The 25,711-nt window shown below is 35.0% G+C and overlaps 1 protein-coding gene across 3 annotated transcripts in view; it reads right to left on the minus strand.

The window, feature by feature from the left end:
* The window catches only part of LOC150093092 (fibronectin type-III domain-containing protein 3A-like), a 557,362-nt gene that overhangs the window by 269,394 nt on the left and 262,257 nt on the right, over positions 1-25,711 (minus strand). For all 3 annotated transcript variants that reach the window (XM_090414067.1, XM_090414066.1, XM_090414069.1), the window contains 3 exons: positions 18,356-18,399; positions 14,529-14,623; positions 3,595-3,648 (listed from right to left, as the gene is read on the minus strand). In XM_090414067.1, the coding sequence (XP_090270193.1) occupies positions 3,595-3,648; positions 14,529-14,623; positions 18,356-18,399 (193 nt within the window). The remainder of the gene's footprint in view (positions 1-3,594; positions 3,649-14,528; positions 14,624-18,355; positions 18,400-25,711) is intronic.

Below are 25,711 nucleotides of genomic sequence, written 5' to 3' on the forward strand. Positions count from 1 at the left end.
ATGGTGTTGGTGTAGAGATGGAGACGGAAACTTGTAAAGTAGATGCCCTCCCTCGATGAGTCTTTGGACTCCCCAGAGGTGTTACGTAATAATAATAAAATATGCTCTTCGAATCATGTTGGCACAATGTGAGCTTTATGGCATGAGGCAGTTCAATGGATCCGGGCTCTGGCTGGAAGAGTCCAGATCCATTGAACTATACCGTCACAATGTAGGGCAATATCTGGTCCGAAATAGTCCCAGGTAAGAATCAGTGGTCAAAGCACATTCAATGGGAATGAGATAACCCAGTGATGTGCACGAGAATAATCCCCATACCAGGTTACCACTGCCATCAGACTGTTTCTGGACGACATGGAGGCCAGCTGCAGCTGTTCATTCACCCAACAGCAAATATGGATGATCATCAGCACAATGGTAAAGGAACCTTGACTCATCAGTCCAGGAGACTCTTCCAGTCATCTCTAGGCATGGTGCCCCCATGCAATCTGCAGGCAGAGATGTCAATGACAATCAGTAAGCAGGGACACATATGCAGATCTTACTTCTGAGGCTATCTGCAAGCATGTCCATCCTGTTATATGCTCAGACACATTTCTCTCTTTTCACTCACTGTAGTCTGCTGTTAATTTAGGTATCATTAGCTGTCAGTCAGCTAAGAGAACAGGTATCAAGTCACAGCAACCTCAACTATCAACCAGTGTCTCCTTGTTCTAGCATATCGAGTGGATGTCTGTCAATTTTAGAACATTCTTGCCTTCGCTACAGTGGCAAACAAACAACAATGGTGGTACATTCTTTCCTCACAACCACCATTTCCTATTCAAACTCTGATTAGTCCTTCCTTTTTCCTATTGCACTGCATTTATGTAAACTGATACATGTGGCCTGTGCAGTATGTATGCATACCTGCTTCATTATGTCATCCATTTGGAGTGACAACAGCAATCTCACAATTTCTGGTCTTGATTGCTGTTGTCACTCCAAATAGATGACATAATGAGACCAGACCGGACTGGACCGAGAGAGAAAAATTTTATTATTTGTAAATAACTTATTTTTCTTGAATTCAAATATTCAAGACTTTTTTTTTTTTATTCTAGTTGAATACAGCTGATAATTTCTTGATTATGATGGATTTTTTTTTTAAAACTGATACTGAGAAGTTATTAGTTAAAATATTGAAGTGGAATTTAGTTGGTAGATTTTTTTTTTTTTGTAGAATGCATTTTTATATTTGCTATTTTTAAGATATTTCTTTTTTTAACCACAATGTTTGGTTCATTTTAGGGAATAGCTGAATAGAGAGAGAAGGGACACAGTGAGAAGAAAGTGATTCATGGGCATGCCACTCAGATAGTACACAACTGTTTTGCCATATTATGGCCACAGTATCTCTCTCTTCAGGCAGACAGAGGAGAGTACAGCAGAGTATGCGATAGGAAGTTAATGCATACGATCCTGATGCATAACATCAGGGACTAGTACTGTGTACTATCTGGACCAAACCTGAACTAGGCCACATTTACCTACAGCACATTGATAAAAGGTAAATAAAAAAATAAAATAAAAGACAATTAGAATAAAAATTAATGAAATAACTAAAATAAAAACGTTACCTGTTATACTCTAAATCTAAATTCTCAAGCTGAATATAAAAACTTTGTGATATTTTTCATATTCAGATTCACTTTTGTGCATTGCATTCAGATGTGCAGAAAGTCTTCACATCTAAATACAAAATATTCCATGTCTATTTTTTACATATGGGAGACAGTTATCTGAAAGATATTTATTGTTTATAATTTTTTTATTATTAAATTTGTGTGTGTGTGTGTGTGTTAACGATTATATGTATGTATACACACATTTTTTATCTGGAAAGAGAGAAGGGTCACTTCTCATTTTGACATCATTATCACTTATTCATATCTAAATAGAGAAATATATATAGAGATATTCGTGTAACAAAAAACCATGGAGATAGTCTATTGGAAGAAAGAGATTTGAATTGCTCTGTTTTGTGCTGAGTGGTAAATGTCAGATAGTTTGTGAGCCTCATCTTGGTCTTCTTCTTCTTCCTCTGTGTCAATTAATTGACTTGTAGAGAGCAAAGACACTGAACACAGGTGAAGGCAGATGTCTAAGTTGGTGTCCCAACCATCTCATTTGACATTTTTGAACATTTCTGTTAGGGATCTTTGCTGGCTTTCTTCAGGAATGACAGTATTAGGGTGATCTTGCCATGTATATCCTGGTATTGTTCAAAGGCATGTTGTCCCAAAGCAATTGATGATACAAACTGCTTGTTGAGTAGCCATGTCTGGGCATCGTATGCGAATGTGGCTCGACTGGTGACAGACGAATTTTGGTATTTGTGGGAAGAGATTAGATTTCCAGATATTAGTTAGACTTTTATGGAACTGAAGAGCTTTGTTCTTTCTTTTCACTATGTCTGTTACAGAATACTGATGGGAACCAAGGTACTGAAAATCATTTACTTCTTTAAGAATGTGATCATTTAGCCTAATATTTCCTTCTAATCTAATCAATACTGCATGTTTACATAAATTACTGAACTGGTTCTGGGCAGTCTGAATGTTAGAGTCGACCAGTACAACATGGTTGCACTGGTTGACTCTACAAAATCATCTGCAAAATAGAGACTACTTGGGTTTACCTTGCTGAATCTTAAAAAGTAATTCCATATGTTTCCTGTGAGTCTGAATACATACTCAAGAGTAATAATAAAAAGAAATGGTGCAAGAAAGTTTCCCTAAAGAATTCCAGTAAAAATAGAAAAGCTCTCAGTCATCTCTCGATTAACAATTACATTTGCATGACAATTCTGGTATGGTTCTGCTATTGCTTTATTTTCAAGGATATGCCATTGAGAATTTTGAAGATCCTTGGTCTATTGATTGAATCAATGGATTTTGAGAAATCTATGAAGTTTAAGATTAAGGGAAGCTTTTCATTTCTTGCTCCTTCTAAGGCAGTGAATGTGTTCAACAGTGCTTCTATTTTTTCAAGAAACCTGCTTCATTTTTGAGTAGAAGAGGTGTTATATATGGTTCAATTTGGTTTAGGTGCATCCCGTTATAGTTTTCAGTGTGGGAGGCAGCAGTGTGCCTCTAATTTTCTTGGTCAACTGTTCAGAGTGCCTTTTTTGGGTATTGGAATTATTAGGCCTTCTCTCCAATGTGATGGAATGTTGGATTTAGCTAGAACTGTATTACAGATATTTAACAGTTGTTTCCAGAGCTCTTTTCCTCCGTATTTAATAGCCTCTACTGTTATGCCATTCAATCCAATCCAGATGCTTTCTCATTCTTTTGGGCTTTCAGTGCAGTTTCAAATTCTTGCAATGTAAAACTGTTACACATAATGGGAAGTTCTTTTTGAATTATCATTTCTGGCAAAGGATTTCAACCTGAAATGTTGAAATGCTTTGCCAAATGCTCTCTCTCTCTCTCACTCACACACACACACACACACACACACACACACCAATTATTAAATTAAAAAAAAAAATGAAATAAAAACTATGTTCATCTTTTAACTGAATATGCACCATCTAAATCACATTCTTACCTTGTCATATTCTAAAATGTATGATGTTATTTTCAAGCCATTATCACATGCAGCCTACAAATAAGAACAAAAAAGCTTAAATTATTATGTGATATTCATTAATATTCATTTTAATATGACTGTCAGCACAATATTTATAAATGGACAAGTCAACATCCAACACCTTATATACTGACATGTGCATAAACAATACATTTAATTCAACATTTTGAGACTGCATATCCCTTTAATTTAAAGTAGATCTCATCCTTTGTAAAATTAATATAGTTTTGCATTTTTTTCAGTTCATTTATTTCAAAATATGCTCAATTTTTAATTCAAATAAATGCAATGTCATCCTCAATGACCATTAAATTCTGACTAAGTCTAACATGACAACATTATTACAGCTACTTAGAAAAATATTTTCTTATCTGGATTTTCCTTTCGTCCTATAAAACATTTCATACTTTTAAAGGTTAATCTCAAACATAATTTTCAACATAAAATCATCACTTTCAGGATGCCAGCATGAACTGAATGGCTGATAACTTTGAACTGCACAGAAATCTATAGCAAATTCAACTGACAGCATCTCTCACCAAAGATACTTACAGTGGCACTTTTTTTTCTGTCAAAAACAGGCTTTTATTTTCTTGTTTATCAGTTTACTTATTTTTATCAAATTTGAATATGAACTGCACCTCCAAAACATGGTGGAGGTGGACATATCCTAATGATCTTTCACAGTGAGATAACTGATGCAACGAATTATAAGACAGTCAGGATCTTTGTGGTCATCCAAGTAGTGGTAATGCTAGTTAGGGATCACATGAAAAAGTTGGTTGGGGGGGGGGGGGGGGGGAGCATGCTAAAGAGCATATCATGGCTTTGTTAAAGGTAAATCTTGCATTAGTTTTTCTTGCTTTTGGTTTTTACCAAGTCATATGACAGGATTCAACATGAAGGTTATTTATACAATTACAAAGGGATGCAATGCACACTAGATTGTGATATAGATAGGAATGGCTGACTGAAAAGTATCAGAATGATGAACAAATGGTAGACCACAGTTATGCTGTCCATTGCTTCTAGTGTTATACATTATCAAAAGATGTGACTGTAGTTAATCAAATACCAAAGTGTTTTTTAATAATCTTTTTAAAAATTTCTTATAAATAAAGTTTTTTTTTTAATTTCTTAATAATGCCGACACCTGTGTGTGTGTGGGGGGGGGGGAATGAGATAACTCAGGAATGATGTCACATCATGAAGTCGAAGCATTTTCTAGGAAGTGAATTTTTTGGGGATTATAAAAGAGCAGTTTAACATTTTTTTTAAACAAACAATCCCAGGCCTTGTTTGTTTATACCAGATGAATTTCCTCTTGCATGTTTCACAGTCTATATGACTAACAGCATCATCGGGAGGTTCATCATCATCATGTAGCTTCCTTAATGCGAGGGTATAGCACCATGTCTTTCCAGTCCTCTCTGTTGGCAGCTCTTCTTTTTGTTTCAGCATAGTCACAAGATATTGTCCATGATCCTATATCATCAAACCATGTCCTCTTTTTTTTTTACCTCTTGATCCTCTTCCCATAATTTTTCCTTCTAAAACTGTTAGTGTCCTCTGTCCTGCTGATCCCCTCAATACATGTCCTGCCAGTCTCATCTTTCTCTGGATCATTTCCTGCAATAAAGATGTCTGTTGTTGTGTCGGAAAAAGTGCTGATTCACTATTGGTGAGTCATCCTGCCTCCAACCCAACATATGGTAATGATTAGATCTAAGGATAAGGACATACTTATGCCTCCAGAAGAAGAGCTTAAAAGATAGTGTACATATGCTCACTCAGAAGTATGTCTAACCATCTGAGGTTGTAGATATTAAGTGATTTTGAGAAGTCTATAATTAAAGTCGATAATGTCTGTGTAAAAATTAACAAGGGAAAATTATGTATCAGTACTGAAATGTTATTATTAGATGTATATAAGATGATATATATATTAGAGCCATGTCAAAACAGTTCGGAGTTGTGGTGACCAATCGGTCACCGTTATGAGTATGATGTAGCCATCGAGAGGGGGCGCTTGCATTTACAATATAAGGCCCGTTGCAAGATTCAATCGCTCTCGTTTTCTGTTCCTGCGTTCCTGATCCAAGTCCTGGATAGCTGCGGAAGCTTACTGCCGGTACCCAGCAACAATCTCCCGGTTGCTGTACGTGCCGTGCCGAGTATAGTCACCGAAGGAATGAGGTCGGAATTCCAGTAAAGAGCTGTTGGTTAGTTATGCCAACGTGTAATCAGTGAAAGGGGAACCTTTCAAAAATGATAGAAGTAAGTCGCTGATGCCATGAGAATACGTGGTGAGAAAACGTGGAAGTGTAATCAAGGAAACCTTGGCAACCCGTGAAAGGACAAGTATGGTAATGTACAAGTTTTCATACTCATTTTGAATAGTAACCATAGAAGGAATAGGAACCAAGGAATTAGGGAGCTCCACATATTTAACTTTCATATAATGCCTAAAGGACTGTTTTTGGACTAATCTGTCTATGTCTAATAAGCTAGTGCCACTCTAAGCTTATGCTGAGAAAGGAACCAAACCTTCGAACTGTTTATTTGGAAGAAACACTTATGATATTATGTTAGAAATTAGCTTGAATATCAACTAAGTTGGGGGAGGATAAAGCCTGAGCATAAATAAGAATATTATCCCATGTTAAAATGCAAGATGGAATACGTCTGATATGCTCTACACAAGGATTGTATATAACTATGTGCATGTGCTGTTTTTATATGTGGGAACTGAGTAACTCTGTGTGAATTAACCGAGTCTGAACATAGTATCACAAAAGAGAGTGTGGCACTGTTAGATTAAATTTAGGAGTAGAAATTTTGGATATCTTAACTTAAAGGGGGGGGGGGGGTTCAGACTCTTTAGTATTGAAATTACTACATAAAATGTATATATGCAAGTGTTTAAAATAAATGTATTTCTTTAACCCAAAGTTCACGAGTCTGTCGTTTTCTGAGATTTGAATTACCACTTATTAAACTTTCGGACTTGCATAAGTAAAGGGGGAATTCATTGCCATAAGAAAAAGGGGGAGACCACGACTGCAAATCACGTGATCCCTTTAATATTTTGAGTAGTTTAATTGTGTATCAGAATTCAGTTGCCGGCTGGCACAGTCGTTTTAAACAATTATAAATTTGTCGGCAACGGAATAGCTGATGTCCTAAAGTGATAGATAATAGAAACTGCAGAAAATAAATAAATTAAAAGGGACGAAGACAAGACATAACACTGTGTTTTCATTCTCTGCAGAACCTCTACATTTATCACATGCTCTGTCCATGAGATTTTCAAGGTTCTTCTGTAATACCACATTACGATAACCTCAATCTGTTGTCTTACTCCCTTCTTGAATGCCAGGTCTCACTTCCATATGTGAAAACTGGCCAAACTAATGTTCTTATCATTCTCTTCTTTGTCTCTATACCCACAGAACTTCTGAGCAGATCTTCACTTTTCCAGAAGGCATCTTTGGCTATGGCGGTTCTTATTTTTATCTCTTTATTCATGTTTTTCATCTGTTGTAAAGTAGGTACCTAAATATTTGTATTCTGTTGTATGCTCAATTTTCATATTGCTTATGAATATTTCTGTTTCAGATCTATACTCTTTTGAAATTGTCATAAATTTGGTCTTTTTTGCATTTAAATGTAGACTAAAATCTTTACCTCTTTCAATTAGAAGGTGAAGTAATTTGATTAATTTGTTTCTGTTTTCTGCAATTAGAATGGTATCATCAGCATATCTAAGATTGTTGTATTTTATGCTATTGATACTAATTCCTATATTTTGTTTTTCAATCTTTTTCATCACTGTCTCACTGTAAATATTAAATAGATTTGGAGAAAGGATGCAGCCCTATCTAACTCCTTTTTTTTTTATTTTCACTTCAGAAGACTCAGAGTTAAACAGCTGCATCTTCTGTTTTGAGTAAATCATTTTTATAAGTTTATGTACATGATCTTCTAAGTCTAATTTTTCAAGATTATTGAACAGTTTATTGTGCTTTACTTGATCGAAGGCTTTCTGAAAGTCTATGAAGCATATGTATATTCCTGTTCCTTCCAAGGAACATATACATATGCTCCCAAGCAAGTTCCAAAAGCCAAAATAATGGCTTCCATTAAATGGGGAATATACGACCTGCATCCAGCAATTGATTGGGAGTAACAGCAAAATTGTGTTCCTGACTTAATGCACTAGTGGCTTCTTTGGTTAAGGTTAACGATGATAAATTCACAACAATGCGATCTTGTTGTAATTGCGATCGTTGCATAACACTGTGTTGTTGGAGGATTTCAAATTTTCTCTGGTGCCGGTTTTTAAGTTTGGCAAATTCTTTGTTGGCTGTTGCATCGGAGATGCTGTCCAGGATATCCCACAGTTCTGGGTTTAAAACATTAAATAGTTTGCCACGTAGGGCATTGATGGATGATCCACTTTACAATGGAACTGGGAGCTAATGACTGCCTGCCCTTCCTGGATACACTAATCACACTTCTTCCAGATGGTTCCTTATCATTCTTGGTTTATAGAAAACCCACACATACAGGGAGACATTTAGACAAACAATCACACCATCACCCATCTCAACAATATGGTATTCTAAAAACATTAACACACAGACCTAGAGCGATTTGTTCCAATGAAAATGCTCTCACTTCGCTGCCAAACTCACTCACTTATGTCGCACCCTCTTGGCCAATGACTATAATCCCTATAAGATAGACAAAATACTAAATGCGTCCCAGAAATCCCCCCCCCCCCCACACTGTCTACCACAGAAGATAACAAAACTGTCACCATCCCATACATTAAAGGAACATCTGAAAAGATATTTTCAGATGTTCTAGAGTGCTTAACAAACATCAACTATGCACTGTATTTAAACCACATGTGAAATTGGCAACTCTCATCCATTCATCCAAGGACATAATCTCTCCTTTATCACATCCAGGAGTCTATGAAGTGCCCTGCTCATGTGATTGAGCTTACTATGGACAGACAGGAATAGCTGTGGACATCTGCCTCAGTGAACATAAAAAATATACCCAGCAGTATCGCTATGGCAAGTCAGGTCTAGCAGACCATGCTTTAGATACCCCTACACACAGGAAAACAAAAGTGCTGCATAGAAGCTTTTATGAGTCAGAGAGGTTGTTCCTGGAATCAACAGAAGCCTTGAACATACTCCAAACCTTAACAAGTATAGCTATATAAATTTGCCAAAGATTTGGGAGACAGTCATCTTAAGACCAAACTAATACCTGCTTTCTCTCTCTCTTTTTTTTTCCAACATAGATGGCACCTAATTAGGACTTTAGTCTTTGTGTTGCACGTTACAATTATGCAAACTAGTCCCATTGTTATACCAGATTGTGATTGTCTCACATACTGTGACAAACTGTTTTTTTGCTCTGAAGATGCTGGATAGACCAGCAAAATATCTGCAATAAGTTAATAAATAGTTATTTTCTTATCAGTCTGCATTCTCATCTGTACTGTTAAAATTAATCAACATGTATGACGAACACATAAGCCTTCCCACACATTTGTAGCTTCTCTATTTATACAAGTCTTTCAAACTTTCTTCTTCTAAGGATGCTTGTTCCTTTCCCCACTCAATCATATTTTGTTTTCCTATTCAATCATAACCAGGTAACATTATTCTAATCTGAATGGAGGGAAAAAAAAGATCAATGGGAAATTTGGTGGAAATCTCCATGGTTCTGGAACTGATCTCTATTTGTTCCACGCAGTGGAATTTAAAGACTGGATTATGAAATGGGATGCTGATGTCAAGAAGCTTATCTGAGTTACCCTGTTTATGAGGCAAGAAGAGATATAAATTTGATCAAGACAAAAACCAACACCATGATTTATATAAGTGTAAGATTGGATATTAGAGTTCTGAATCCTCTATATGTCTCTTAGTTGAGCACTGTCAAGGCATATTTTTAACTGTGCAAATCCTACTTTTCCATTTCTGGAATGTCTTCCTATTTTGTCTAATGTGAGGTTTTTCAATAAAGTTTCAATACAATATTGTAATATTTATAATTGGTAATTTACAGTTTTATTATATTGTTGTTCTGTGTACGTAATGTTGCTTTTTACTTTATGTATTTCCCCTCTTACTTCGTTATTTTTGCGGTTGCTTGAACTTGTACAAAATGCCTATAGGCTTTGATTTCGAACTCATGTATAATACTAATATTCAACTTTAATCCTTTAGTAATCTACTTAGCTTTACCCCCCCCTCTTTTCAATGCCTTAAAGTATACCCTCATACATGCTAATACTGTAGACTGAGGAAAAGCCTCTAGCTGGGACAAAATCCTTAATCTAGGTTGTTGTAATTCAAGTGTATTAATCCTTAAAAATTTATTATTTATTTATTTTTTTAACAAAACCAAACATGTTTATTTTAATTTAAACAGTTTATATACAAAAATAAATAGGACATATCACGTGCCTGATTGTCCACACATTCATTAAAACAATTCACTTAAAGCATTAGACAAAGAAATTATTTACCCTCAATTTATTAGACACGTGGATGGATTTTTGCACACATAACCTTACTCTCATTACAAATAATATAAGGCAAAATTATACTATACACATTCTAAGCATTATGTAACACAAGCATTATTCAAATCTACAGTATTCTTTTAAGCACATTCAAACTCATGTTCGGCTTTCTGACCTCTTCAACACATTATGCCATTAGTTAAACAGAATCAACATCTACCGTCTGTACACACAACCTAGGCTATTAACATAAAGCAATCTACTTACATGCTCACTATATCATGTACAGTCCTGTATCCTAAAGGGTTAAGGGTGAATTCCGCTGGTTCCTTTCTTCAACTTGCGATCGGGCACTATCCGACTATAGTCGCCTGGAGATTTCCTCCCTTGCTACTACTGCATTTCTTCGGCAATGTCAGGAACTCGTTCGGCAGCGACAATCAGCATGCACGTGGATCGGTACATTCATCGAAGAATTTTATGGAAGGATATCTTGAAATACGGTCTCTGTTGCCAGCGAATTCTCCATGATCTCCGGGAATACTGCTCACGGGACCCCGACTCTTCCCCTCCTCGAAAAGCTTGCCACGGGAACAAAAAAATAAGAGAGAGCTCTTCGCCCCTCAATCTCCACCTTTTACATGATTTGCTGTCCTTTTGCCTTCCTTCCAAAACTTCACGGATTTACTGGAAGCGCCCTTATCACCCATGCTTACGTCAGGTTTTGGTAGCAAAATGCATAATCCGGTGACCTTGGAGAATGTTGTTGACCTTTAGTTTCTAGCCTAATCCTGTCTGATCTTTTTAGTTACAATTGCTCGTGGTTCTACCTTCAGTTATTCTAACATTATATTACAAAATGTATTACATTTCAGTAGGTTACATACATTTTTAATTATAAGTATTTTATCTCTTTCTTTTAAGGTTACACGGTGATCAGCATTCATATTGATGAATTTAGGGACACAAAACACACGTGTTGAAAAGATTATTTTACTGATTAATAATAAAATAATAACTTTACTTTTCGACCCCTGTATTGAGGTCATCTTCAGAAGGATACATGTGTATAAGAACAAGCTACATGCTGTTGCACTCTATACAAGTAAATTACATCTACGTTGTTAACTAATCTTTTTTCTTAGCCTGCCCTCTAGTGGAAAAATAAATAAATAAATACAAAATAAAATAAAAACTACAATAAACTCTGCTAAAGTCCTCACGTACTAGGATTCTTCTGAAATTATACAGTTTATATTGATATAAATTCGACATTGCGAGAAGACAGCAATGTCGAACGCAAACTGCATATATAATATTTCAACCATCAACATCAGAACATTGTACAAACCTGGCAAATTAAAACTGATAGAGAGAGAACTTGAACTGTTCAAATGGGAAATAGTGGGAGTCATGCAGAGACCCACTGGACAGGGCGAGGGAAAAATCGACATAAAAAACACAAGCATATTTTACTCAGAAAGGAAAGATAACCATCACAGAGAAGGTGTAGCACTAATAATTAAAAAATGGCTCCTAAACTCAATAGTTGATGTAAGACCAATTTCCTCTAGAATCATCTCAGTACGATTCAAAGCAAAAGAAAAAGGAATATATATAAAAATAATAGAAGTTTATGCCCCAGACCAATCACACGACGAGGAGGAATACAGCCAATTTCTTGAACAACTGCAAGAAGAAATCAGGTAAACATTTTATATCCATGTTATTTCAATGGAATATCAATGGTATCTTTACATCCATGTTTTGGCTGACGTAAATATACATCCTTTCAGGGGACACCTGTAACCCCTAGAAAGCGCGTCCCCAGGTGGCGGATCGGGGAATGCCTCTGATATACAAGAGATATCCTGATTATTATGGGGGATTTTAATGCAAAGATCGGTCAGTACTCTGAAGATAAAGCAGAAGTAATGGGAAAATTTGGTCATGGAGAGATGAATGAGAGAGGAGAGGACTTGATTAATTTTTGCAAAATAAATCAACTGTTAATCACAAATACCATATTCTACCATAGGCCACAACACAAATACACCTGGACATCACCAAACAATGAAATCAAAAATTGTATAGACTATATAATCGTTATTAAGAAATGGAAACATTCCTTCCAAAATGTCAAAACATTTAACTATCAGAGAACATTAGAGAAAAAATTAAATAATCTTGCTTTAGATACAGTCTCGGAGTCTTGGAAAAAAGGTAAAGAAATTATTAAAGAAACAGTAACAAAACACCTGGGCTACCAGACAAGAGTAAATAAAGATTGGCTTACACAGAGATTTTGGACTTATGGGAGAAAAAAAGAATATCCAAAACTAATCTCTCAAAAGAAGATAATGAAGAAAATAGAATATTATACAAAAATTTGAAAAAATAAATAGACAAAAAATGCAGATTAGTAAAAATCACATATTTAGAAGAAAAAGCAGGAATATGTGACGAAGCATACAAAAAAAAAACATGACTCCAAGACCATTTATGAAATAGTTAAAGAAATAACTGGAACATACTCACCCAACCCAGTTTTAATATTGTAAAAAGATGGAACCACAACAACTAGCCGTGAAACAATAAAAAAAATATGGACTAATCATTTTAAAGAAACATTTGCAGCTGAAGAAAACATTGATCAAGATGCTTTCAACCTAGAAGAAACTTCTGATGCAAAAGACATACTAAATGAAGAAATACACAGAACAATTAAACAAATTAAAAATAATTATAAATTACCTAAGAGAACTGTTCAACAAAATACTAAAGAAAAGAAATTTACCAGCAGAATGGAGAACAGGCCAGATCATACCCATCCACAAAAAAGATGTCAGATCCTGCACTAACTATACAAATATCACCCTTCTAGCCATTGCTATAAAATATTCATCAGGATTCTTCAAAACAGAGTTAAACATTCATATGAAGAACAGATGGAGAAAGAGCAAATGGGATTTGTAAATAGCAGAAGCACAATAGATGCAATTTTCACATTAAACAGATTAGCAGATCTTATGAGAGACAAATAAAACTCTACTACTGTTTTATCAACTTCAAACAAGTTTTGACTCGGTAAACAGAAGCAAACGTATTCAAATGCTAGAAAACAGAGTGTTCGACAAATATCTATCAAATTGTATCAGGAATTACTATTCAGAAACACAAGCAATAATGAATTACAAAAACATAGAAACAGAAAAAAATAGCAATTAAAAAGGGAGTTATGCAAGGCTGTCCATTGTCACCATATTTATTCAATCTATACCTAAAATAAAGATGTGTGAAGGCATAACTGTAAATGGAAGAAATATAACACATTTAAAGTATGCTGATGACATAGTTATCACTACAGATAGCCAAGAAAAATTAGAAAATAACCTGACCAAGCTATATTAAAAAAGTAATAACAAATATGATATGAAAATAAATTTTAGTAAAACAAAACTAATGGTAATAGGAAGAAAAAGGGAAGCAACCCAAATGAAAATAAGAAACAATAATATAGAACAAGTAAAGCAGTTCAATTACCTAAGATCAATGATCACTGAAGATCTAGACTATTTCAAAACCATCAAACACAGAATCAATAATGGATGGATAACAATGGGTAGACTACAAAAAATATGGAACAATAAAAGATTAAGCAAAGAACTCAAATTAAAGATATATAAAACAATGATAATTCCCGTAGTATTCTATGGCTCAGAATGTTGGATCTTAAGAAAAAAAAGAAACTGATAAACTCAATGCTTTTGAAATGAAATGCTTAAGAAAAATCAATAGAACAAACTGGATAGAAAGAAAAATAAATGAAAAAGTCAGAGAAGAACTTAACTTTAAAGAAACAATAATTATAGTACTAAAAAAGAGCCAACTAAGCTGGTTTGGACATGTTTCAAGAATGAACCCAGAAAGACTACCAAGCATATTATTAAATGGTAGAATTGAAGGACAGCCCAGCAGAGGAAGACCAAAAAAGAAATGGATTAACAACATTAAAGAAAGCACCCACCTAAACTCCATAAAAAGATAGCAGACAGAAAGAAATGGCAAAAATTCATCTTGGAGGAACTCAACCTGTCATGAGCGGAAGAGAAAAAGAAGAAATATACAACAACTTTTTAAGCAAACATGATTTTGAGAAAAGAGTGCAATTCATGCAAGTATTGGCTTTGCAGTTTTTTAGCTGTTTTTTCTGATTTTATAGAGAATTTAGGGGGGGGGGAGAGAGAGAGATAGACCATGCAAATTTATCATGTGAAAAACATCATTCTTTCTTGAAATCATAGTGATTTCATTTTCTACATTGAAATTAAAAACTTACATTCCACTTAACAGCAAGATTGGTTTTAGACCGTGTCATCAACTTTGGAGGAGAAGGAGCATCTGGTTCACAGCATTCAGTTTTAAAAGTCACACCTGCAATTTGAACATATCCCTACAGTCAAGATATGGTTATGTGTAATTTGTACAATATTATCAATGACTAATCACATGTGAAATGATGGATAAAGTGTACACATTAATTTCACAAAATATCTTAAGAATTTCTAAATAATTCCCAATTCAGAATGTGTAATGATGTAGGATATCTGCTATTCAGCAATATCAGATTATCTTACAATTTTTTTAAAAATTTTAGCAATGGCCAATTTTGAATAGAAAGATAAATTAAAAAAAAGGAAAGGATAACTTTTAGTTTTATTATAAATGTCAACATTTCACTAAATGTAAAATAATGCATTATTTCTTTTAATCAGAAATTTCTTCAGTAATGTTCTACATAAAAGAAATCTTGTATAGTTATGGCATGTAGCAAACTGTTTAATTGCAATAGTCATTAGTAAAAAAAGGTCCCAGCTGGAATTTAGTTTTAATTATGTAAATTAAAAAACATGAGAGAAGAAAATATTGAACTTTCTGATGAAATTTCAATATTTCATGCTAATAAACAAGCGATTTTACTTTCATTTTTGCTCCATGCTGTTTGCTTTGCCAGGTGGTAGTGCACTTGCACAAAATTTTTATTTCTGAGAGAAAAATAGAACAGCTGTTGATTAGAACAGAAAACATTCTGAAAGTTGGAAGTTTAGGGGAGAAATATAGTTTTAAGGAAAAGATGTTTCTTAAGCCAAAAGAGGTGGAAAAGAGCATTGAGGAAAACAAACAGTTATCTCAAAATTGATGGATGAATACTTTTAAAGGAAGCTAAGTTGGAGTGTAGATAAAAGTAATAAGAATTCTATAGTTTCTCCCAAAGTAACAGAACAGTTCCTTTTGATACAAAAATCTTGATAAGTTAAGTTGGTGTACCAAAATCCTCTCTAAGATTGCTCGATTCTATCCAGAAAAGGGTAATCTGGCTAATTAATGATCTCACATATCACTTCAATCCTTCTCATACAAGCATTCAGTTTTTGCCTTTTGCCTCTTTCATGAACAGTGATCTGCTGAATTGGACACTATTATTCCTCCATTCTCCTCCAAACTCATTAAAAAAAAAGCCACTGTTAACCAACACCTTTTACAGTCCATTTTGAAACTCACCAAACCAACTTCACTGTTCAGTGTTTTTTACCACTGTGCTGTCACTGCTTGCTTCATTTAGCAGTTTGAATTAATCCATACATCAAGGAAAACTTTTCTCCAGTTTTCATGTCACCTTTATCATCTCTCATTCCCTTTATAGCACTCTTTCCTCCATTTCTGAGCTTTTTTTCAACAACCTCCAGATCTTGCCACCTTCTTGATATTTATTTTCTATGTTCTTACCAAAGTCATCCCATGACTTTGGTTTAGCTAGTTTTACACAGTGTTTAGCTTTCTTCCATTTGGCTCTGTATTCTCTAAGAGCACAAGCTGACTTATTCGCCAAGAAATTTTGATATGCTTTCTTCTTTTCTTTCAGTGCCACTTTAACTTCCTGTGTCCAACATGGAGTTCTGATTTTTCTATCCTTGCAGACAACTTCACCATATGCCTCTCAATCAATCAATGCTTTCTTCATTATTTGCCTCTGAACCTCCAAGCTTTGGTTCCTGTTCTCAGACTCTTTCATTTTTTCTTGAATAATGTTTGTGTATTTTACTCTTTCTTTTAAGGTTACACAGTGATCAGCATTCATATTTACGAATTTAAGGACACAAAACACACACATGTTGAAATGATTATTTTACTTATTATTAATAAAATAACAATTGACGTTTTGACCTCTGCATTGAGGTCATCATCAGAAAGATTACATGTGTATATGAAAACAAGCTATGCTCTTGCACTCTACAAAGGTAAACTGAATTTATGCTGTTAATTGATCTTTTACTTAACCTGACCTCTAGTATTAAAAATAAAATAAAAAACCTACAATAAACCCTGCTAAAGTCCTTCCATACTAAGATTTTCTTCTGGACTTGTACAGTTCAGGTTGCTATTGAATGTAAAAAAAAAAAAAAAAAACTTTACCAAGTCTTCTTGTATTGAGATTTTTCTTTGGCTTGTTCTTGTTGCTATAATGGTTGCAAATGGCTCCTTCACATTCTTGGAATGGTTAAACCTCATTTTTGTATATATTTTCCAGAGTATTTTAATAAGGTAATACACCTTTTTACTGCTTGTATAAAAAATATGACCAATGCAGTAATTCTAGAAAGTTTTTTTCACTTGGTTACAAAGTAATTACTAAGGAATTACATGGATTTAAGTGAGAGAAGGTTTGAGTAACCTGTTCCCATTCTATAATGAAGTTTCAATTCAGTTAGACAAAGGGAATGGATACAACATAATACTTTTGAACTTTTCTATGGTTTTGATAAGATATGGCATGAAAGACAGTACAGCACTTGTAGAATGGTTTAAATAGGCTTCAAATGTGGACATGTCAAAATGGCTATCAGTTTAATATCTACCCTATATATATAAAATGATAAGCCTTTTTATGTCACGTTTTGAAACTCAGGGGCTACTCTAAGTGTCGAGTCTTCAAAATTCGAGTCATCAGAACTCAAGGAGAACTGGCCTACCAGTCTGGAACTCGGGAGGTTGGGAGCCGTAGGCGCTGGGGGGACCCCTTTTTCAAGTCTTTAAAATTCGAGTCATCAGAATTCAAGGAGAACCAGCCTACCAGTCCGGGCACCATAGGCACTAGGGGGGGGGGGTCAATATAAAGTTATGCACTTTGGTGTGATGAGATATCCAATGGCATATTACATGGGAGGAATCATGCTAAAAGAAACTAATCAGGCTAAGAATCTTGCAGTTTTAGTAACTAGGAAGTTGAAGTTTAGCAGCCATACAACAAAGATTGCAATGCAACCTAGACAATAACTGCAATGCTGAAATGAACAATGATATGTAATAGAAGTCATTCCACTCTTTTACAAGACTTTATATGACTAACTTGGACTACTGTGCACAGAACTGGTTTCCAAGGTGATGCAGATTCAGTAGGGGGGGGGGTACACAGGAAAACCAAGATGTAGATGGATTGATGCAGTAAAAAGTGGCTTAAAAGACAAATATAAGATCTGATGATGTTGGTGTCTTGACAGATAACAGATTAATTTGGAGGAAAATTGATTGATTGAAAGTCAGTAATGGCATAATTTTTTCATATAGTATAGTACACCCACACTTTGTAGAACTTCGCTTGGCTTGGTGCCAAGAATAGTCGATTCATGTTGAAGGGGAGAAAGAAATGAAGGATGTGCGAATTGGTCGCCAATAGGTGAAATCACGTGCTTTATAGATAAATTTTCAAACTGTTATACAAGCAAAATAGTTAATACTTTAAAAACTACAATGATCATAAAAGAGAAGTTAATTTTCCGACATATAATAATAAACAACTCATCCCAGAAGACGGATTGATTACCCTATTATCGGAATGAATTCTCCTTTTATGGCATGCGCAGAAGTGTCGAAGGATCTCGAATCTGTGGGTGTACTATACTATCATAATTATCCTGTACACCTCCTGAGGGTATATATGAGGAATTTGATAATGATGATAATAGCAACTAAAATTAATGATAAAAAAAATATTCACTTCAAATTTTACTGATAGAACCTTTAGAAATTAATCGTTCAGTTTAGGATTTGGGAAATCAATAATACAGTCACAGAAGAATTACAGTTAATTATGAAAGGATTGCTTACTTTCAGAAATACTTCCAGTTAAATCATCTAAAGCTGCTTGGACACTAAAAGAAAAACATAAATTATATCAAATCTACTAACCTAAAACTACTAACTATATGCAAAATTAAATCAGAAGACATCTGCACCATGCTTATTAAGATTAGCATAATAAGGTTACAATGCCTAAGTTCAAAACTAAGAGGACTACTGTGTTAAATCAAATCAAACTTCAGCATACATACAAAAATCATTTTCAATTGCAGAACAAGCTATACAAACCATTACCTTCCTTACTTCTTCATGGCTTTTAAAAGAATTTTTGAAGCAGCAGAGCAGAATATGAATTATAAGAGATAAATATCTTGCAATAACACAATACCTTGATAGAAGTCTTTAGCATTTATATTAAACTATTGGATTACTATGCAGCATTTTACTATAACATAGTTCAGCATCAAACCTCTTTCCAATAATGCACAAGACTGATGACTGCAAAAAAGGTTGACAAGTCACATTTCTTGATTGATGGTTGCAATTTGAACATTTTTCTTTATGGGACAATGTGTGCTTCCATTCCAAATTCTGTTATTTGTTCTTTGCATCAGAGATCCATAGTGACAGAATTCATAATACTGGCCACTAATAATAACGGTTTACTTCATGGAGAGGAAGGAAAATTTCGACAGTTATTCCACTTAGCACTTTTTGAGATTCCAAGAGTGGTTGAGTGAAATGCATTATGTAGGAGTGGAAACTTGCACAAGGTTATGAGCTGTATTAATGAGACGAGGATCTAATGTATAAACAAAGAGAAAACTGGCTAAAAATATATCAAGTTTAATGGCAAAAGAGAGATGATAATTCTAATATTGGGTGGAGGAAAGTTTGCAACAGATCATTAAAGCAAATCTTGGCAAGAGCTCTAGCAAACTGCATACTGCAGCTAAAAAAAAGCATACACCCCCTGTTCAGATGAAATGCCATCTTTCAACATCTAGTGAAACATCACCACCTTGCTTATTAGACATTGCAGGGGGGGGGGTGCTGTGATGTTTAATAGCACAGCATCAAGGAAGAGTGGGGGAAATAGAAGTTACTCTGTTTTCTTCTTGGATGCAGTGTAGATAATCCCTTTCCAGTGCATGCCAAAAACACAGCAAGGTCCAGAACCTCCAGAATGTAGGTACATGGCAGTTCAATGTGCCAGTCATTAAGCAGTACAAAGGAATGACCTGATGATAACACATCTGGAAACTGACCAGCTAGTGAATAACCAAGCTGCTAGGAGCACTGTTAAGGCCATCCAAGAAAAAGGAGTGAAAATGTGAGTGAGACTTGTTCACTAGTCTTTCATCCTCACACTGAATGCTGTCACAGTTTAATTTTTCTCCATCATAAATGGAAGCCATCATGAACAGAATAAATATTTGTCAAGGAATTGTGCTCTATGTTTGGATGGAATGTCCAAGAATAATTTCTTCTTACTGTATATTCCTACTTTCTTTCAACTATTCCCACCTAAGTGAACCATGAACAGAACAGTGTCCGTGCAGTTAAAAAATTTCTACATATATTTCACCAACAGTTTGCAGTAAACAAAACAAATATGATGACCTTCACCACTTGCATTCAAATGGTGTTTTAACCTGACCTATTTAAGTCTGAACATCAAATATCAACTTTTATGACCACTGTAAATCTTGCTATCAGAAAAACATTCTGTTCAACACCTTCAGCCACAAGGGTGGCACTTGTGAATTTGTGTGATCCAATGTCTTTGTGAAAACGTTTTTAATGTTCTCTGCATTGATTCATTGATGTTGATTCATTCAGTTATGCATTCATCTACTATCATCTCAAATTTTTATTATTGTCACTCTCAAAATTATGAAAATCACTCTGACCTTTTATCTTTCTATCACTAAAGCTTAACAGTTACAATCTAATTATCCGAATAGTGAAATTAACTTTCTATGTGACTCAAGTGTTTGTACACAGCTCCTGCTGGCTTCTCTTTTTCAATTCCACTGATCAATACAGAAGTATTTGCTTTAAGATCTAATACTAATTGTCCATCTACCAACAACAATATAAGACATACTCATCCTCCCAACAACCTTGATCATTTCTTAATCAATTCTCCTTCTTAATATACTGTTGAGGTAACCACTCCTCCTCGTAAATCAGACCATAATTTTGTGCATTTCCTTTTTCACTAGATACCTTTCACTTACTCATTCTTAACCTTATGTCCTCTGGCACATAAGGAGTACCATCTGGAAGGACTTCCGTGATTTCTATTCTTCCTTTTTACAGTCAGATTACTGTTTCTTCTATTGTATCTAAACATTTGCTCAGATTGAGTGATTCAAATTATCACTGTGTACAAAGTGCACACTTTTCAAAATTTCTACCCGTTATCCAAGTAATGGTTTAATAACAGGTGTGCCAAGATAGTCAAAGAAAAAAAGTTCAGTCTCATTTTCAGCCTAACACCAAAGCATGCAACAAACTTTGAAAGAGAAAAGTGCAGAAAACTCACCTTCTATACAAATGTCAGTCATGCCTTCTGGTGCATAGAAAAAGCAACTGAGCATACTAGTAGGTTTTTTATTACGTAAATATTTCTTCCTAGGTATCTTAGGACATCATCAGTACAGCAGAACAATACTAGGAATGACACAAAGGATAAGGTGCGTACGTACAATGGAATCCGAATTTGCGTGCAGTAGCATGTTGTGGCCTGAACTTAAATTAGATTAAATCTAATTAAATTAATTTAATTAAATTAAAATTAAATTACAGTTATTTTTACACAATTTTGCATGACAATTTCCCATACTTCAGGGATGGCAAGAACATCACTGCGGTTTAGATTTGGTCTGTGAAGTAGGGCTTCAGCACTTTCTTTATATAAGCATTCATATTTATATGAAGATCTGTGTAAGAGTTTTGTCTTTTCCCAGTGGATCTTGTGGTTTGGGTTTTCAACTCCGTGTTGAGCGAGGCCTGATTTTTGCGGTTTGATGAGGTGGATATGGTCTGGATGTTCCGAAATGCGTTTAACAACTGATCTGCCTGTCTGTCCATAATAAGAGAGTTTACAGGAGCATGGAACCTCGTAGCATAGGTGAAAGTTTGTCTTTGGGCGAAGGTAACAGGTTGTGGATCTGGTTGATGGGTTTGTAGGTGGAGGTAAGATTGTATTTCTTCATATTACTGCCACCTACAAACCCATCAACCAGATCCACAACCTGTTACCTTCGCCCAAAGACAAACTTTCACCTATGCTACGAGGTTCCATGCTCCTGTAAACTCTCTTATTATGGACAGACAGGCAGATCAGTTTTTAAATGCATTTCGGAACATCAAGACCATATCCGCCTCATCAAACCGCAAAAATTAGGCCTCGCTCAACATGGAGTTGAAAACACAAACCACAAGATCCACTGGGAAAAGACAAAACTACAGAGCTTCATATAAATATGAACGCTTATATAAAGAAAGTGCTGAAGCCCTACTTCACAGACCAAATCTAAACTGCAATGATGTTCTTGCCATCCCTAAAGTATGGGAAATTGTCATACAAAATTGTGTAAAAATAACTTAACTGTAATTTAATTTTAATTTAGTTTAATTAATTTAATTCAATTTAATCTAATTTAAGTTCAGGCCTCGTGCAGTGGCGTGTTGCGCCACTGCACGCAAATTTGGATTCCATTGTACATATGCACCCTATCCTTTGTGTCATTCCTAGTATTGTTCTGCTGTACTGATGATGTCCTAAGATACCTAGGACAAAATATTTACATCATAAAAAACCTACTACTGTGGTTCACATGTGTTAATTCTCCACAGGTTTCTCTATATAATCAACTGAGCATACATATCACTGCTCATCTGTGCTTCTACTGAATTCTTATCAAGATGAATGTAGCAATAACACCTAAAGATAAAGCTGACCACCAGGCATCATTCTTCTATCTCTTCTGCATAAATGACTAAGGAAAATTAACATACTTCCAGTGGTTTTTCATCAGAAAAAAATAAGAATCTTATAACCCAGATACTAAACATTTGAATGTTAAAAGAAACAGATACCTGATATCTTCCAACCTCTAATGTATGGGATTGACAGATATATAAAAGCTAGTGGTTAAAACAAGAACATCAATTCTTAACTGTCCAAACTATAGACCAGTATTTCCCAAACTTTCAGTACTTGCGTACCCTTTTAAAATTTTAGGAACATTAGCATACCCTCCTGCTTCTGGCAAAGTCATTTGAGAGAGGTTATATTTCACTCATCAAACATTAATAATTATAAATATATTTATTTTTTATCATTTGTATTATAATAAATTAGAAACTTTTGAAACAACTTAATTGTTAAATGCATTTCAGTTACATGAAGTCAAACACATACAAAAATAATGAAATTGTGCCTGTTGGGAAGTGGTTAATTTGGTAAAATTCAATTCTATATTTGTCATTTTTAGCCACAGATGGCAGTACTCCTAATCAAGATGTTTTTTTTTTCTTTTTTTTTGATCCACAAAAGATATCAACTAGGGAAGGGCAGAAGATATTTTGGAACTTTTTCTGCGAAAATTGTATATTCAATATTAATGTGTAGCCATACATTAATGATATTAGTGTATTCCGGTCATATTTAGTTTTGAGAAAGTTATTTGAAGCCAGTTCTAATAGTCAGAACATGGAAGAAACGCATGCCATCAACCAGGCACAGCCTTTATGAAGGTCACTTGATACATGCCAAGAGCCGCATTTTCTTGAAAACTTACTTTAATTTTTATAATTACTGAAAAATTAATTATAGAAGAGACTTGTAATTATTTGCAACAATCATCATCATTATCAGTCATTTTCTGTCCACTGCTGGACAAAGGCCTCCCTCAAAGTCCTCCAGTCATTCCTATCTTGAGCCTTCCTACCATCTTTTTAATCTCATCTCTTTAATTTGCAACAATATGGCAAAATTAAAAGGGAAGTGCCTCTACCCTCTTAAAGACCTTTTGCATACCCTGGAAGTACACATATCACACTTTGGGAAACACTGCTACAGACCATACAATTCCTTCTGCCACAAATGGGAGACCTGTAACTTCAAGTGTTTTGATGTTCTGTGCCAAATACAGCACACTTCTTTTTTAATCTTCTCTGGCTCAAAAAATCCTTGTGCTATTCTATTCACATTTATTTGCCATACTTCATATTCTGAATTCTGCTAATCACTCTGATCTCTTTCTATCCCTGAAGGGCAATTTCCTGCAGTCTGACTAAAACTATGGTGTCCACAGCAACTCTAAGATTTGTTTTACAACTGTAAATTAGATACCAAAGTATTTGCAATGACTTAACTTGTTCATTCATTCATAATACCAGACCATTTATATTTCCAAGGCCAGTAATCATCTCCTGAAAAGTATAACCAAATTTATTCAGAGCATAATTTGATTCATATTTCCTACCCTATGAAATGCCATTCTCAAAGTGGTTAACATACTCACTCTCAGATCACCAGACTGTGGTTATGAATCCAAGCATGTATCCAGATGTTTACAACTGTTTAATTAAAGAAGATGAATTTCAACACTACTACTCAAGCTTACTGGAACTATGAAGCAGATGGGCAATGTCTCCAGATTATGTAAAATATATAATTTTTTTTTAAAAAAGGAAATAAATATTAAAACATTTAAAATATCTTTGGTCCATTCATAGTACTAATATATTATTAGGTTTACAGCCTTTTATGGGTGAGGATCACATAAAAGGGAACAGGCAGTGATGCCTTCTGATCTCTATGAAAGCCCACATTTTAGATTACTCATGAGGTTCTTTGCATACTGATAGAATTCTCTTGAATCCTAATAGTTTTTCTAATCCTACTGGAAAGTTTTTGAATGAATAATTCACCCCATCAAAGAATATGACTCTGGTAGTGATTCAATATATGGAGAGTCTACCAGTTTTGTATCCCATATCAATCATATACCTGATAGAATTCATTCATGTGGTTAAAACTCCTGAAAAGACTGAATTCTCAGAGCAGCAATAAATTTACAAATTATATTGTGAATAATTTGCAAGACATTAATTAAGGATTACAGTTCAATTACAAGGCAATCTTATACAACATTTCTCTTCCAGAAATGCTGTTGGCAGACAGCATTTCTGGAAGAGAAATGCACTCGACACGGTGAAAATATCTCTAAAGCAATTTTACACAGTTCTTGAGCTTACAGCTCAATCTTTCTCTAATTTCTTGAGTGAGAACACTAAAGTCCTTTCACTATTCAGTCTAAGCAATTTGAAAGTCCATCACACTAGTAACACATGATTCTCTCAGTACAGTCATAAAACATATCAAAAGTCTACTTTACCCAGGCATGAAGAGATACTTGGGCTTCTTCATGTGCGTCCAGGCAGCACATCCTTGGTCTCGTCCTAATTCTTATGAGACTTCATCTATGCTAATCTGCAATGGTCTCGGGTAGGGCACATCATCATGGATGCGACAGTGTAGGTTCGCTGCTCTCAGGTCAATCAGCTCAGCATGCCATTCTGTTTTCCGATGGGCTCCTTGCTGGACCGGGAACTTTGCTCTTCTTGGCTACAGGTTGACTCTCGAACTCCCCTGGACACATCCATGTGGCCTTCCCACCTCCTGACTTCGTTGACCACTCCGTTGAAGAAAAGGACCAAGAGAGCTCTGTAGGCACCGCAACCGATTTTATATTGCGCACCCTATGTTTTTCTTCCTATGTCACTGCTTTTCCTTCACTGTGCATGGCACTTACTTCTCTCTGGCAACTAGTGCCATACCTTACTCTGGTGAGCTCCCTGGAGAAACTCGCATGCTACTCTGCCTTGCTCACGTGTTTTGCTTCAGGCCATTTCCCTTTATAAGCCGATTACTTCATTCTCTCTCTCATACACAATTATTTATACAAAGCACACAGTTATTACATTAGGAGATTTACAAGAATTATCTACAATTAAATGACTTGCAACAGTATCTACAAAGAAAAAGGAATTATGTTGGTAAGTTATCATCTTATTTAGTCTGATAAACCAATACTGACTCTGGAAATGACATTTTGTGTTAAACTCGGAATGAAGCGCTTATAGTGTTAGATCCTGAATGGAGGATTTTCTAAGAAGTTGTTCATTCAGAATCTAACATGAAAATTCTAACTAATTTAAAATAATACCTGCACACCAGCAGGAAGTAATAAGACCTTGTTTGTTGTATAAGAGAATGCGTATTAATATGTGAATTGTATTAGAAATATTTGTAGTCAAAAACGGAAAACTAAACTAGAGAATTGTGTACAAATTAATGATTCC

The sequence above is a fragment of the Typopeltis vanoorti genome, chromosome 24 (genome assembly GCF_054136105.1).
Source record: "Typopeltis vanoorti isolate ZY-2024b chromosome 24, IOZ_Tvanoo_1.0, whole genome shotgun sequence".
NCBI classification, from domain to species: Eukaryota; Metazoa; Arthropoda; class Arachnida; order Uropygi; family Thelyphonidae; genus Typopeltis; species Typopeltis vanoorti.